The 15,511-nt window shown below is 34.6% G+C and overlaps 2 protein-coding genes across 2 annotated transcripts in view; one reads left to right on the forward strand and one right to left on the reverse strand.

Annotated features, from left to right (window-relative positions):
• Positions 1-15,511, forward strand: part of LOC145256176 (protein MON2 homolog) — a 1,437,553-nt gene that overhangs the window by 42,405 nt on the left and 1,379,637 nt on the right. The window lies entirely within an intron of this gene.
• Positions 8,407-8,907, reverse strand: LOC145256175 (general transcription factor II-I repeat domain-containing protein 2A-like). Its single transcript, XM_080114763.1, has one exon. The coding sequence runs from the start codon at positions 8,905-8,907 to the stop codon at positions 8,407-8,409; it is 501 nt and encodes a 166-aa protein (XP_079970889.1).

Consider the following 15,511-nt stretch of genomic DNA (forward strand, 5'->3'; position numbering starts at 1 on the left):
GCCAACTGTGAACCTGAAGATCTAAGGCAGCTGATGGAAGACAGGAAACTGGAGAGGAAGTCACATTGGTCCGGGCAAGGAGCCTGTCATGATGATGGTGATGATGATAATGAATGCTTGTATCATTTGTGGTTTTTGTTGATCGTTCCAGACGAGGTATGTGCGAGTCACTTGATGTATGACGTAACAATAACACAAAATGATTATCACAAAGGCAGGAGATGTTTATCATGGGATCAGCCCTGAAATGACTAAAACTATAAGTAGGAGGAAAACGGTCAGCAGGAAGTGTTCCACAAGTTTGTAGTTCTTGGGAAGAAGCTACTAGGAAGGTATATTACAATGACGTATCAGAGCGGCAAATTGATATGGACTACTAGACCAACAAGTCCATTGGAATAAATAAGGTCGTTAACAATTCAAAAGGATCTGTCCTATTTAGATTTTTTTTTTTTTTTTCATTTATTGGTTTCTACCTAATTTCTTCCAGTGGTCTTATTTGTGAAGGAGAGGTATTCCCTAGAATCGCGCTATTTCTTGGTCTCCGCATGTTTGTTTAGCTTTTCAGTATAAAAGCAAGACTAAAAATCGAAAGCGAACTGTTCCCGCATGTCCAGAAACAATGAGCTTTGGGGGGAAAATCCTGTCATATCAGACGCTCCTCTTTTTATGGGGAGCTGGTTTCCCCCCACCATCTTGGGGAACCAAACAAATACACAGAAACTGGCTTGCAGCCAAATTTAAGTGCAGGATTTCATTCTCCTATGGCATGATGTTTGACATCATTAAATTTACGCACCTGTGTGAACTCCTTCACTTAACTTTTTAATCGTTTAATTTCAACCATTCTCACTTCCGCTGCCCTCGTAATGTCACAGTAAGTTATCAGGCTATCACTTTCTTTTCTGCCTTCGCCTCAAAGCTTTGGGTTCAGGCCTACATACCTACAAAAACTTCTTTTTTTTCCTACACACACGCTAGTCTATAATATAAATTTCACCTGTCTGTTTAAATGTATGTATGTATGTCTCAGAAAAACTTTCCACAGAGGCAACTGATTTTTATGAGATCGGTATCCTTTTGAAGTGCGACCCTTCGGACGACAAATATCGAAAAATTGGCCAAAAGCATTAATTCCTTCATCCTCAACTGGCCACTTTTCTACATGGAGGGGTCGCTTTTTTTTCGCCAATATTTTCGAAAGCCTCTTTTCAATTGTCTAGCCTTAATTTAAACCAATGTCACTTCTGGTTTGGCGATGGCCACAACAGCTAACGCGTCACTTTTTTATTTATTTATTTTTTTTTTCCCCCCCCCACTTTTCCTCCTTCGGGGTACAGGTTCGAGCCTGCCTGCCTGCCTACTACCACTTTTTTTTTTTTTTTTTTTTCTCACCACACATCTACAAACACCTAGGCTAATATATATATATATATATATATATATATATATATATATGGCATAATCTCATTGCCACACAGGTTCTCATTAGATTATCAAAGTTAAGCAATGGGTGACCATTTGGAAATACCAGGTGCTATATATATATATCAGGTCTGTATTTCGATGACTAAAAATATATTTTATAAAGCTCCCCTCTTCGGTAGAGCACTCTCGTAAATTATCTTACTCGCTACTTAATTTAGCTGAAATAATGCGAAGCTCGCGGTTTGTTTACAAACAAACGTTTGAGCCCTCTACGAGTGGCGGACGGATGTTTATTTAAATAGACGTTCGGACAGTTTAATTTCGGCCACCGATTCCGTAGTCAGGGGGTAGGACTGCCGACTGTCATCACGACGGTTCTAGGTTCGATCCTCGGCTTGGGAGAGGTGTTAGTCTAGCGGCACTGATGAGTTGTGAAACAACGAAACAGGTCTGTATGTCGATGACTAAAAATATATTTTATATATATATATATATAAACATCGATACTTCCCATCTTCTCTGACTGGGACTGTTTGTGAATTTAATATACTCTTCATATTTGGAGTACGGGTTCAACCATCCCTCTGGACCAAAGTACTGCAGATTTGCAACAAGATGCCACATACAAATTCAATAATCTACCCTGATAGCCACTATCTTATGTAGCTTATCACTACCATTTCTGCTTCATGTACTCGTAATAATAAAATGCTGCATTACATCCCATGAGCAACACCATCACAAGTTCCTATTTTTTTCCTGGTGCTACCAGATCAGGCTGCCTATTGGCTTTCTTAGACAAAATTCACCTACATCGATTTCTGTTTTTGTTTTCTATTCTCTTTTGTAAAACTTATGTTCTACAAAAATAAAAACAGCCCCCCCCCTTTCTTTTTCCTTCCCTACTTCTCGGTGCTGAATATGACAAAGTATATCCGATGGTGAGGCCCCAGTTTGCAGGCTTTGGGGAGCGTGGAGCCACCCTTTAATTGCGATTTCTCCCAGGTCCACTCTGACCAGGAATGGTGGTACCTGTTAGGGTCCCAACTATGGGTTAAATAGAAACCGGAAAAAAAAACAAAAACAAATATATGCTATTAAAAAAAGAACTTCAAAATCTGATCAGATTCCACTTGACCCTGTCAGCAGGGCATCAGAATATGTTGACTATCCCCCTGCAGAGAGTAGAAGTCCCTCAATGGGGCTATCTGTTGACCATAGGATCCTGGTGGTTGAGAGACTTGGAGATCAGGTTTTAGTACTCCCACTTCCAAACACACCACTTTGACCCTTATTAGGCTAGCCGGGGTTGGCTGGTCATGTCCAGCCCCATCATATATTGCCCACCCCATAAACCTATCATTAACACAATATGCCTATCCCTCCCCCACAAATAACAACTATTTCCTAATATATGGTGGAAAGCAGTAGCTGAGGGTCAATCGATGAAGTGAAATATCTATGACATGGCTGAAAACCCTTTTAATTACTAGTATCCCAGAGTAACATCAAAGGAAAACAGGTGCTCATTAAAGATATCATCTAAATCGAGTATATAATCTTTATATCCCTGTTGTGGCTGGGCGAATGGGTTTTCCCCCAGGCACTTCCCATGTAGGGCTCCGAGACGGGTGGGGAGCAAAGATGATGAAAAAAAATAAAATCATAATATGGCTTATTTCCTACGAAAAACACCCAACTACCAAAAAAAGAACACACTCTGATGTCTTTGACATCAGCAGCTCTGAAGAAGAGCCAAGAAAACAGAAGTTCCCCAACATTTATTATCATGGAATCAATGGAGGAAACTCCTTTGAGCCAGTTGTCCCCATTTAGAATTGAAAAAAGTTTAAAAACTTTAAAACCTAAATCTATCAAAAAACAATTTAATGGCAGCCTATTAATTGAGACCTATAATGAAGAACAAACCAAGAAAATACTGAAACTAAAATATTTGAAAATATTGAAATCAAATGCTACCTTCATCCAACCCTAAATACCTGCAAAGGAGTTGTGAAAAGTCGTGAACTCTCACTTTGTCCTTTGGAGGAAATCGAGACAGGCATGTCAAACTCAGAGTAGGTATTCCAAACTAGCCTAGTTTAGGATGTGAAAACTGGTAAATAAAGTTCAATTTCCCTTAACTTCAATTTGCGATATCTTTATTTTTTTGGTTATTTTGATAGTTTTGATTTAAATAAAATTTCATCTTTTTGCTTTATAGATATATAATTTTTTTTTTGTGTCTTTAATAGTTTTTTTTTTTTTTTTTTTTTTCTAGGTTACTTCAATTTATGTCACTAATTTTGGTGAACGCTGCTTTATTTTTTACACAAAAAACTGTTTTTCAAACTTTCGATATTGTGAGTCTTTACATATAAAAAAAAATAGTACCATTTTAAAGAAAAAAGGTCAATTATAAATAGGGTAAGCTAAAAGGGTTTTAAGGTTTTTTTTCTACAAAAAATCCAACTTGAAAACTTCAGTGAAAGAAATTTGAAAGCAATTCAATTGAAAAATCACCGAAAATCGCAGTTTTGTGGAGAAATATCTCTTTAATAATCTGTTAGTGTCATATTACTGCGCTCATAAATCAAGGAGCGCCACTAATAAAAGTGAATGTACCTACACATCGAGATTTACAACTCGATGCCATCACGAAAATCAACTGTCAGCACAAACGAAAACGTAAACAAACAACTTGTCTCACTATGGATTTGTTTTTGTTTATTTAAAACTTATAGAAAGTTATTGTTTAAAATAATATTTTTAGTGTAAGAAGCACATCAATAAAAGAAATGAAAATTCACAATTTAAAAAATAATGTCATTTGTTTATTTTCTATATCTTCTTTCAAACTTTCATATGTTCTTGGATAAACTTCAGCATTGTTAAATTATCTTTTAAAAATTAAACTGGGTACATTTTAAACCAAAAAGCATTTTTAGTTGTAACTGACGGAAAAAAATTTTTCATTTGAAAAAAAAAAAAAAAAAAAAAAAAGTGCCCCATTTTTTTTTTTTTTTTTTTTTTTTTTTACTTATGTTCTTTCGAGTATTTTTCATATATCTAACATTTTGTTAAATTATTATTTTTTTTATTAGACTGTACATTACTTAAAAAAAAAATTAACAAAATATAACTCAGTTTTAAGTTACGTGCAACAAGTCCTGTGTAAATAAAAAATTTATTTCACGTAAAAGTGTGCATTTTTTTTTTATGTTCTATCGGGCGTTTTTGATAAACTTGAAGGTTTTGTTAAATTATTTTTTAATTACACTGTACATTACTTAAAAAATAACTGAAAATATAATTATGCACGTGGCACATAAATGAAAAAATTAATTTCACTGTAAAAATCTTTTTTTTTAATTCCCGAGACGGTACTTCTACAGTTTATTGCCGAAAATGGAGACGCCATTTTCTTTTTTTTCCGCACACCTGTCGTTAAAATCCGAGGGAGAAATCAGTATTTTAAACTATGACCGAAGTTAGAAATAAATAACAAAAAAATTAAACTATTAATTACTCAGGAAAGAATTATGGAAAAATTTTTATTATTTACATAAAGAAAGTGAAAGAACATATATCCGTAATTATTTAATTGAAAATGTTTCGATTTAATTAATGAAAACGGGAATATTTTTCATGAAACGTATATATATTTTTATTATTGAAAACAGAAAATGAAAAAAATTATTAAAAACAGAAAATGACATATTCATAATTGTTTAAACTGGGCGAGCGCTATTTGAAAACCAAAACATTTACTGTATAAAAATTTATCAATATATAATTTCAAAAACATTTATTGAAAAGTTTGCGTAAGAAAATATAATTTTAATAAAACAATTTCGTAATGAAAGCAACATTGGATTTTTATAGTAGTTTTTTTTTTTTTTTTTTTTTTTTTGAATTAAAGTAACTTTAAAGGGTCAACAACAAATTAATTTAAATGAAACCGAAAAATCATTATCTAGTTTAATTTTTTTTGTTATTTATTTCATGCTTTGGTCAGTTTAAAATACTGATTACTCCCTCGGATTTTTGCGACAGGTGCACAAAAAAATGGCGTCTCCATTTTTGGCGATAAAGTGTAGAAGTACCCCCGAGACCTATATATTCTATCAGGTGGTTATGTATAAACTTGAACTGAGATATGTCAAGGTTGTGGTAAGTGTCAAAATCAACACCAGTGGAAATAAAGTTCAACTGGAAGCTGCTCTCTCTGACTTGTTGATAAGAAATCTAGTTGATTCATTTCCAACTCCAAAGCAACAAAAAAAGTTCCTCAGTGAAACTGCTGAACATTCAGATAACTCTTGCAGTTGCGATGACGAACCATCTCGGGATATCTTCAGTTATGAGCATCAAGGACAATGGGTTACTGTCTACTATGACACCAACTTTTACATTAGCCAAGTCATTGAGGTTATATCTGCATCCAGCACTGTAATAAAATTTTTATCGCAAACCAAAGGTAGAAAAGATTTTTTTCAATGGCCTTTGTCAGATGACATTGCGCAGGTAGAGTCAGCATTTGTTTTACAGATGAGGTTTTGAGGTAATGCCAGTTTCAAGTGATGGTAGGATTTGGAGTGTTCTTGATATATCTACCATAGCAGAAGCTTATGAAAGAATTCTGAGAAAAAAATCAATAAGGAAAGGAATTATAGTAAGACCTCTGCCTATAAAATATCTTGTTTACTTGTCTTTTAAGTTGAAAGTTTTTCAATGCTTGAAAAAAATAACTTCGACTTTTTGTATAACGAATTTCTAAATCTTATTATTGTCGGTCCTTTTTTGGCGAGTTTAAATTTCCCAAATTAAAAATATCTCTGTGGCAAAAAGTTTTATTAGAAACAAGGCAAACATTTTTTAATTCCTCACCCAAAAATTAATAAAGTTGCAAAGTTTTAAGCTTCTACCTCCAACGGTTACATGTTTACAGCAATTTAAGTAACATATACTTCCCCCCCCCCTTTTTACCAAATTGTCTGTTCGACTGCTTTTACATGGTCCACAATTGAGTAGTTTTATAAATTTATAATTAAAAGAAAAAATTATCTTGATCTGTGTTATAAATCATACTAAGAAGATTCAATACATTAGATATTGAAATGAAATTGATATGAACAGTCAAAGATGCATTTCCGTGTCATATTTGCACTTTTTTGCCTAGTGTTTAGGTTGGTTTCATCTAATAATTATTGCTTTCATTAATATTAATTTTCATTTACCACAAGATGACATTACATTTATAAGGATTTTTTACTTGTTAGTAGCTTACATTTTTAGCTATATAATATGAAATTTGACTTCTGGACCATGATAGCTAATTTTCAACTTTCTGAGAAACTTTGAACGATCATAACTTGATGGCTAATTGAACTACCAAAATAAATTTGGTACTTTTGTTTATGGTTTACAAAAATCTATGTGACCACATTAATTTTTTTTAGATATAATGAAAATAAAATTTTGGTTTGTGATACCTACTCCGAGCCCCTTAGGGCTACAGGAATCAGTTTGTGTTGGCATGAGGGCCGCACCCCTACAATATTAATCAAAGTCGTTAAATAAAAATATTTCTTTCATCGGTAATTTAGAAACATGCAATAGTTTGGTCATATTCAAGAATGCAAGTTAAAAGTACTTGTAGTTTAACAAAAGAATATAACGAATGAAATTAGCATGACATATAAATCCGTTTATTTTGATATAAGGAAAATTTAAAAAGCAACATACATAGCCAACATATATCTGAATGCCTTTGGGACAAGATCAACGTGTAGTATCTGTTCTTCAGATGCTGCACTTCAATTTCTTGTTCTGTCAGTGGAGAAATCCTTCACGACTGAGACTATTTTTATTTTTTGTTCCTTTTCTCCACATTAAAAAAACGACCCTGGTGTCTAACTCTCTCCCGTGGGGAGGCATAGTAAATAGGAACATATATCTGAATGCACATAAATTATAATAATTAAAAATGAACATTTCTTATCAAATACTCAAACATGTTTTGTCCTGAGGTTTGACACCCCTTGTTCTTGACAAGCTCTGGTATGTCTGGCTGAAGTTTGTGTATTTCCGAGCTTTACAAAAAAAGTAAGTGTTTGCCAGTCAACTTAGTTCTCTAAGAAGTCTTAATTTCATGAAGGAAAATAATTATTCACACAAACAGGTGAAACCAAACATTGCCACAATCCGTGTGACAAACATTCTGAAATTTATAAACCTTTTCGGAAGGTATGAAAAGAAATCGGGTATTCCCACTTCAAAATACTTTGCTCTGAATAAAGAATCTGTATTTCTAACAGTTCCATTTGTAGGGTTTCATCTGCTTTAGTAACATCAAAAGTAAACGGCGCTGTGAATAATGCAAACTCTTGCTCAAAATATGAGAAATTACGAAATCTTTTTTGAAACTTTGACAATGATCCAAGGTGATTGTCATACTTGGTAAAACTTGTTGCTGACTTTTTATTAGTACTATTTTTTAGCTCTTTGCACGTAGGAAAATGAATTAAATTTTCATTTGAAACTTGTGACTTCCATAATCTCAACTTTGTAATGAAGCATTTGACATCATCATACAACTAAGTGATGAGCTTGTTTTTACCTTGTCATTTCAAATTGAGATCGTTTAATTGTGCTGTAATGGCCACGGCTAAAGCCAGATCCTGGAGCCAACTTTCATCTTTCATTTCATCAGTGTTTTCACCTTTCATCTCCAAAAAGTGATTATTTCTTGTCTTAACAAATAAAATCTTTTCAACACTTTGTGACATGACAACCAGCGTGCATCTGTGTAGAATGGAACATTGGTGAACTGATTATCCATATCTTCTAACAACTGGTTGAATTGACGGTGGTTGAGAGAATGACATCTGATATAGCTCACTGTCTTTATGACTAAGCTAAGCACATGATCCCATTTTAAAATCTTTGAACACGCATTTTGTTGATAAATAATAGTCAAAATGTGTAAATGACAAATCCGGATGTAAATTCTTTATTTTTTGCTTGTAACTTGTCAGCAACACCATTATGTCTGCCAACCATATTCGCTGCACCGACAGTAGACAAGGATGCAAGCTTGCTCAAATCTAAATCATATTCATGCAGAACCTGTTCAACATTCTTAAAGATGTCCTGGCTTGTTGTAGTGTCATGCATAGGGATTAGTTCAATCATGTTGAATTTATTGTCACAGGCCCTGATGAAGACCGCAAGCTGTGCTATCCCAGTGATATCGACAGTCTCGTCAATTGCAATTGAAAACTGTTCAAATCTTAATGATTCAGCTTTCAACTGTTGCTTCAAATCACGTGACATTTCATCAATCCGTTCAGCAACAGTGTTCCTGGTGAGGAAAATATTTTTGAACAAGTGTGCTTTTTCCGGACATACAACTTCGGCCGTTTTTATAAGGCATTGTTTCACAAAATGTCCTTCGGTGTAGGATTTCCCATGCATCGCTATCTATCGACTGAGTTCATAGCTTGCAATAATGGGAGTGACATTGACTTGCTAACTTTTTGTAAAAAAAGGCGGTTGCTGTGTCAAGTTAACCATCAATTCTTTGAGCATTGAAACCTACATGGGACCTTCATATTTATTATAAGACAGATGATTCGTTTCATAATGTCTTTGCAGGTTATACCTCTTTGGCGTAGAAATATGGTTATTGCTAATTAAATGTATATTTCCATTCACTTCTGTGCAAAAATACTGTAGTTCCCATTTTTCTTGAAACCCTCTCCTTTCTTTTTTTTAGTCGCAGAAGCACTGGCCATTTTAAAAACGATGTGCAATCTGGAAAATTAAAAAGTCAAAATAAAATCAAACACAACGAAAAATATTTATAAAATATCAATAAAAGCAGTTATCACAAAAGAACCTGACCCCTGCACAGTATCACCCGATTCATATTTTTAGTTAGAAAAGTCAATTTTAATAAAAAGTACACAATAGTAAAAAGCAATATAGATATAGGGCCTACACAGCAGGAAACGTAAAAGTAGATAAAAATAAATACAGAATAAGAGATGTGTTCAAAGAATAGTTAAAATTTGTTATCTATCCTTGCTTTGGGAAAGTTATTCTTTACATTGAAACCATCAATCAAAGGCTTAAAACATCATTTTTTTAATTTTTTTTATTTATCATTTTATGAAGACAATTTGCTTATCAACAGGTTTCTGAAAAGATGGTATGGGGAAACTAGAGAAAGAGGGGGGTTGGCTGCCAGTGACTCTGCAATATTGTGATTACTAGTTTACTGGAAGATAGTAATGGAATAAGTAACGATAACAAAATTCACTTTATGTAGATCTGACCAGACTTGCAGGGAGATGGGAAGCAAGATGTTTGTTCACATTACATTTAAACTTCTGCATGTCGGTACAGTCATGGAAGCAGGGGTCTGGGAGGGAATTCCAAAGTCTAGCAGTTTGAGGGAAGAAGCTATTTGAGTAGAAGGCTTTATGGCATCTAGGGATCTCTACAATGTAATGGTGGGACTTTTCTACTTGTCGGGGGTATTTACATCGAGGAGGGGATACTAGCGCTTTGAGTTGATCGGTGCACTTTCTATTAAAATATTTGTAAAGCAGGCACAGATGCTACATTTTAGCAATGGCGCAGAAGTTGAAATTTGGGTGGTAGTGTGGGACCTGTTAGCTTTGCGACTCTTTTGAATCTTGTCTAGGAGTGAGACTTTTGGCAGATACATCAGCCCAGATGTGGCAACAATATTCCATGCATGGGCAAATATTAGCTTTGTAGAGATACAGGATACTCCAAGGTGTGAGTAACTGTCTAGCACGGTAGAGAAAGCCTACCATACTTGCAGCAGTCTTGACAATTATCTTCATGTATTTGTTCCAATTCATGTTGTCCGTGAATGTTTAGCCTAGGAGCTTGAGGGAAGTACTTTTAGGCAGTGTATCATTAGCTATGGCAATCAGTGGTTGAGGTTTCTTGTAATTATTAAAAGGCTTAATCTTGGTAGCATTGAACATTACCATCTATTTATATTACTTATTTAACTAGGATTGGAGGTTTTCCGCTAGAGTTTCAGCCATTTCCTGTTTTTTCGAGTCAGTTATAGTATGGTATATTATTAAGGAAAATTGTATTTGTTTCTTTGATTTAGTTGTGATGTTGTGCGTGTGTTTGTTTACAAATGATGTGACTTAATACACTCCACCTCTCATCTAATACTTTCAGCAAACAACCCAGCATTATAGATATCAAAGCAATGTTTCTGTTGAAATACATGAATTTTTCAAGTAGCGTTAAGATGGAAACTCATCTTTTATTCGATATATTCGGTCATATTTGCAACTGACCATCTATTCATCTCATTAACTCTTATTTGAAGGAACTCTGTTATTAAAAAGGAGAGAAAGAGTATAGCAAAAATTTGGAAAATTGACTCTAATTAGATTTTTCAGATTTCTACAGTGTCATTGGTGACTGGAAGAGGACTCTAGACTGTTGGAGGGTTAACTTCTACTTACTTGATGACATCTATAATATAAATCTCAATCGTCGGTTTGTGTGAATGTATGTAGGTATGGCTGCCAAAAACTTTCAACAGACGCAACGGATCCTAACAAGATCAGTGTTTTGAAGCTCAACATCTCAGATGACAAATATCGATAAATTGGCCAAAAATATTAATTCGTTCACTCTAAACTGGCCAGTTTTCTACACGAAGGGTCGGTTTTTGCATCACCATTTTTGCAAGTGATCGTATCTGTTAGATTGACTACGCTTAATTTCAACATTTGGGCGATGTTTTTTTTACCCTTTTTTTTCCTCCTTCGCGTTACATGTTCAAGCCTGCCTGCCTACCACATTTTTTTTTTTCTTTAAACACCTGCCGACTGTTTTAACCCCCCCCGCCACTATCACTTTTTTTACTCCCCTCCCCCTGGATTCCTTATTACATCACCTACACAGACCTGGGCAACGGGCACCCCCACTACTTTTGTTTTGACCCCCCCCTCTCGGGGTTCCATAAACATCCGAGCAACACTGGGCACCCTCTGCTAGTCCCTATATATATATGAAATGAACTCATTTTTCCCTTCTGATTTTTACCTTAATAGGATTAAAAATCAAGACATTTCATGCAAATGTAATATGCACAAACTGCAGCACAATATCTGAGATGTGTTGTAGGCCTATTACCTCTCCACTTCCTCGATAATCGTAGATTCCTATATTTTTTTTTTCTGCTGAGAGTTCACTGCAAAAATCGGTTATAATCAATGGAAGTAGTAAAATCTTTTCTCTCTTATAAATTCCTCCTTCCCCCACTACCACTTACACCGTTGTGGGATCGTTCACAAGGGACAGTTACGAAGGAACACCGGTTTGGGTTTTCTTTACTTCGTAGTTGCTTAAAAAAAGTGGAATGAAATTTTAACGTTCGTTTTTGTTCTATGTTTTCTACTGGGTGAAACGCACCATGAACTTAACCGAATCGAAGGGTTATTTATGCCATTTCACTTTTTGCTGTGTTTTTTTGTTTTAGTTTTTCCGAACACGTTCATCATTTTTTTTTTTTTTTTTCTTGACTTTTGTTTTTCCGATTTCTTTTTTAAAGATGTTTTATGTTTGTTCGCTTTTTTTTTCTTTTTTTTTTTAAATATTTAAACAGGGTTATTACTTCGCTTATTCTTTACTTTACCCTCACCCCTTACACACACACCTCCAAACACCCGGGCAACGCCGGGTACCCCCGCTAGTAAGCAATAAAAAGGACTGATCAGATTATGAAATCCCTTAGAAATGAAATTCTTATTTTTTAATTTTTTTTTTTTAATAGATTAATATTTACCAAAACTGACAGAACAGTTTTAAATATTCCGCTTTGTTAAATCTTAATGTCAAATTGTATTCACGTGTGTGCGTGTGTACTAGCAGGAAGACCCAACGTTGTTTGGGATCAAATGAGGATCACTATGCACTTTTTCACTTTGATCATAACACCGTATTACTTTCGTTTTAATGTTGACCCCCTCCCTCTCTCTAAATATATATGGTTCGAATTTCATTAAAATCAGATATGTGTTTGAAGTTTTAAAGTTCTGTATCCATGGGTCACTTGGATCTGGGACAGGTAGATATTTGGTACATGGAAGGTAATGTAGAGATTTGGGACCACTTCCAGTGTATTCCCTAGAGAATTTTATACATATAATTCGCACCAAGGCAGGATTAGTCCTGAGGTATTACAAAGTATGTCATCATTTGGGCCTTAGCAAGCAAAAAACTGTAACCTAGTGTGAATGCGTGTACGTAAATGCATACAAAGTGAGGTCACCGGGGAAGAAAAAAAAAAAAAAGAAAATTATATAAAAAAGGACAGAAATGGATAATGTTAGATCTTGGTAGATGAGATAACGTTCAAGAGATGTGGATAACATTTGTGATTACATGTGAGGCATGATAGACTATCGCATGAGGGACGTCACAACGGTAAAGATAGAATAAAGAAATAAATGTTGTTGCTACAAAGAACAAGTGAGTTGGAGTTATTTCCTTTTCTTTGTCGTGGTCTCCTTTGCGGCTGAAACCGCACACATGTGGGTTGGTTCCTGGACAACATTACACTGTTACTTGAGGTAACACGGAGCTCTCTGGACAAATTTATCTTTAGTGGACCCTTGACAACTAAATATTTTCGTTTCCTAACCAAATAGAAAAGTTACTAGTCAAATCCACGTGTAGTTCTAAATATGCAACAAATTTTATGTTAAGACTTCTGGTGTTTTTTAAACAGCGTTCGTTAAAAAAAGTATACTATTCTATTAAACTTTTATTGTTCAAATAAATAAAATGAACTCATTTTTTCCCGTCGGATTTTGACCTTAATAGGATTAAAAATGAAGATATTTCATGCAAATATAATATGCACAAACGGCAGAACAATATCTGAGGTGTGTTATAGGATTATTATTTCTCAAATTCCTCGATAATCTTAGATTGCTATACTTTTTCTGCTGAGAAGTCACGGCCAAAATCGGTTAAGATCAATGGAAGTGGTAAAATATTTTCTCTCTAATAAATTCCTCCTCCCCCTGCCACCACTTAACACCGTTTGGGGATCGTTCACAAGGAACAGTTGAGAAGAGAACACCGGTTTGGCTTCGTAGTTCTTTCATGTGAAGTTATTTAAAATCACTAAACTAAGCTGCAGTGCTCTGTGGCGTAGTGGTTAGCATGCTGGACAATTCACATTATATTTTCACGTTCGCGCCGACCTACCGTAGTCGTTTTTTGTTGTTTTTTTTTCCTAAACAACTGGAATGGACTTTTCTTGGTGGCCGAACTGTTAACGTTGCAGATTTTTTTTTGTTTGTTTTTTTTTCACACTTTATTTTCCTACTTTTACTCATGACTCCGGGTTTGATCCTTCCTACTTACCTACCATAACATTTTTTAAAACTCCCCCCCCCCCGTCCCGGAAACAAACACTCGGGCAACGCCGGGTACCCCCGCTAGTTGTTCAAATAATTCGACTTTGCTAGTTTCATAAAAGGAGAAAAAAAAAGAGGTTGAAAAGACATTTTTCACTTGGTAATGAGCTTTGGAAGAGTAGTGAAAACAAAAAACACAATCGTCAAAAGATAAGCATTTTATTTCTAGTTGCCACTTTAAAAAAACAAATCACTTGCGATTGTTTCACTCGCAACATAAAGCCCTGTAACATGACCAGACGGTGTACCATTTCTTGTATGAGCCAGTGCATAGCTGTGTCGAATCATATTTGAGCTTTGAATACTATTTTGAATACATGGTCATGGTTTACTTGTAGGGGGAGAAGTATCGTCATGTCAGTGTCCTGATAAACCCATGTATATATAATTAAACAAGTTTTAGATGGTTTTATAAAATCAAACCAGTATTTTTTGTCTTTGTGTGTTTAATGGTAGGTAGAGTTTTCTGAATATTTTGAATATAAGCTTTTTACCAAACTGCAGTCGCGTTTTCATGATACTACCTATTTGGAGCCCAAAGCAGATCAGATTCAGTCACATCTTTAAATTTTCAACTTAATATATATACACATAATTTTAGGATCATTGGGATTGAGCAATTTTCTTAGAATTCGCCTAGTTTATTTTGGCAGGCTATTTTTTTTAACTGAAGAAAGCAGTTTAACCCATGTCTATAATCTTTGTTGATTTTAATAAATTAAGTACTAATAAATACTTTAAAAGTATTATTGTGCTACAGAGTTCAATACAAATAAAATTTCATTGCAGGAGGCAATCTTTAATTTATTCATTCAGTTCAATACCTCTTTGCAGATAATGTTTTTCTCCCCCCCCCCTGTGTCTTTCAAATGTTCCCTTTTATGTAACGTTTCGTTGGCTTTGTTCTGTGAAAAATTGCTGCATGTCGAAATTACTAAGTCTCGCACCATAACAACAATGATCATATATTATGATATTCAGAAACAAGACTACATCAAAGGGAGATCACTCATGTTCTTGTCCAGGGTTGCCAGATTAGCTTTCTTATAGCAGTTTGACCTTTTTCAAAGTGTAACAACTAACAAAGTAGGATATTATATAGATAGATAATAGATATATTTAATAAATCGATTTTCAGTATTTTCTCCAACAATAGGGAATCGTCAGGCTAAAATACATTTTAGCCTAAAAATCTGTACACAAAATGTTTTATGACATTTTTTTTGTGGATACCTGAAATGTGTAGATATGTGATTGTATTTGAGCAGCTTTTATGCATTTAAGCAAACATTAAAAAATAATTCAGTTTACTTGTTCATTAGAAAAATTGAAAAAATTAAAAAAAAAAAAAAAATGGTACAAGTATAGTGTCTGTCAAGCAGCATGGCTAACCAATTTTGATTACAGTTTAAAAACTACTTATGGGTCTGAAAAGTTTGCAAGGTCGTCTTTGATTGTCATTGTCCAGATTTTCAACTGCCAATCGGCACGTTTACACCAACCAGGTAAACAAGGAATAAGGACCTCATGGATAAGTTCTCTTTACAAGCATTCACTGAGATAGTAGCTGAATGTTTGGCATCCAG

Source organism: Euprymna scolopes, chromosome 32 (assembly GCF_053919585.1).
Source record: "Euprymna scolopes isolate OS-2025 chromosome 32, ASM5391958v1, whole genome shotgun sequence".
Lineage (NCBI taxonomy): Eukaryota > Metazoa > Mollusca > Cephalopoda > Sepiida > Sepiolidae > Euprymna > Euprymna scolopes.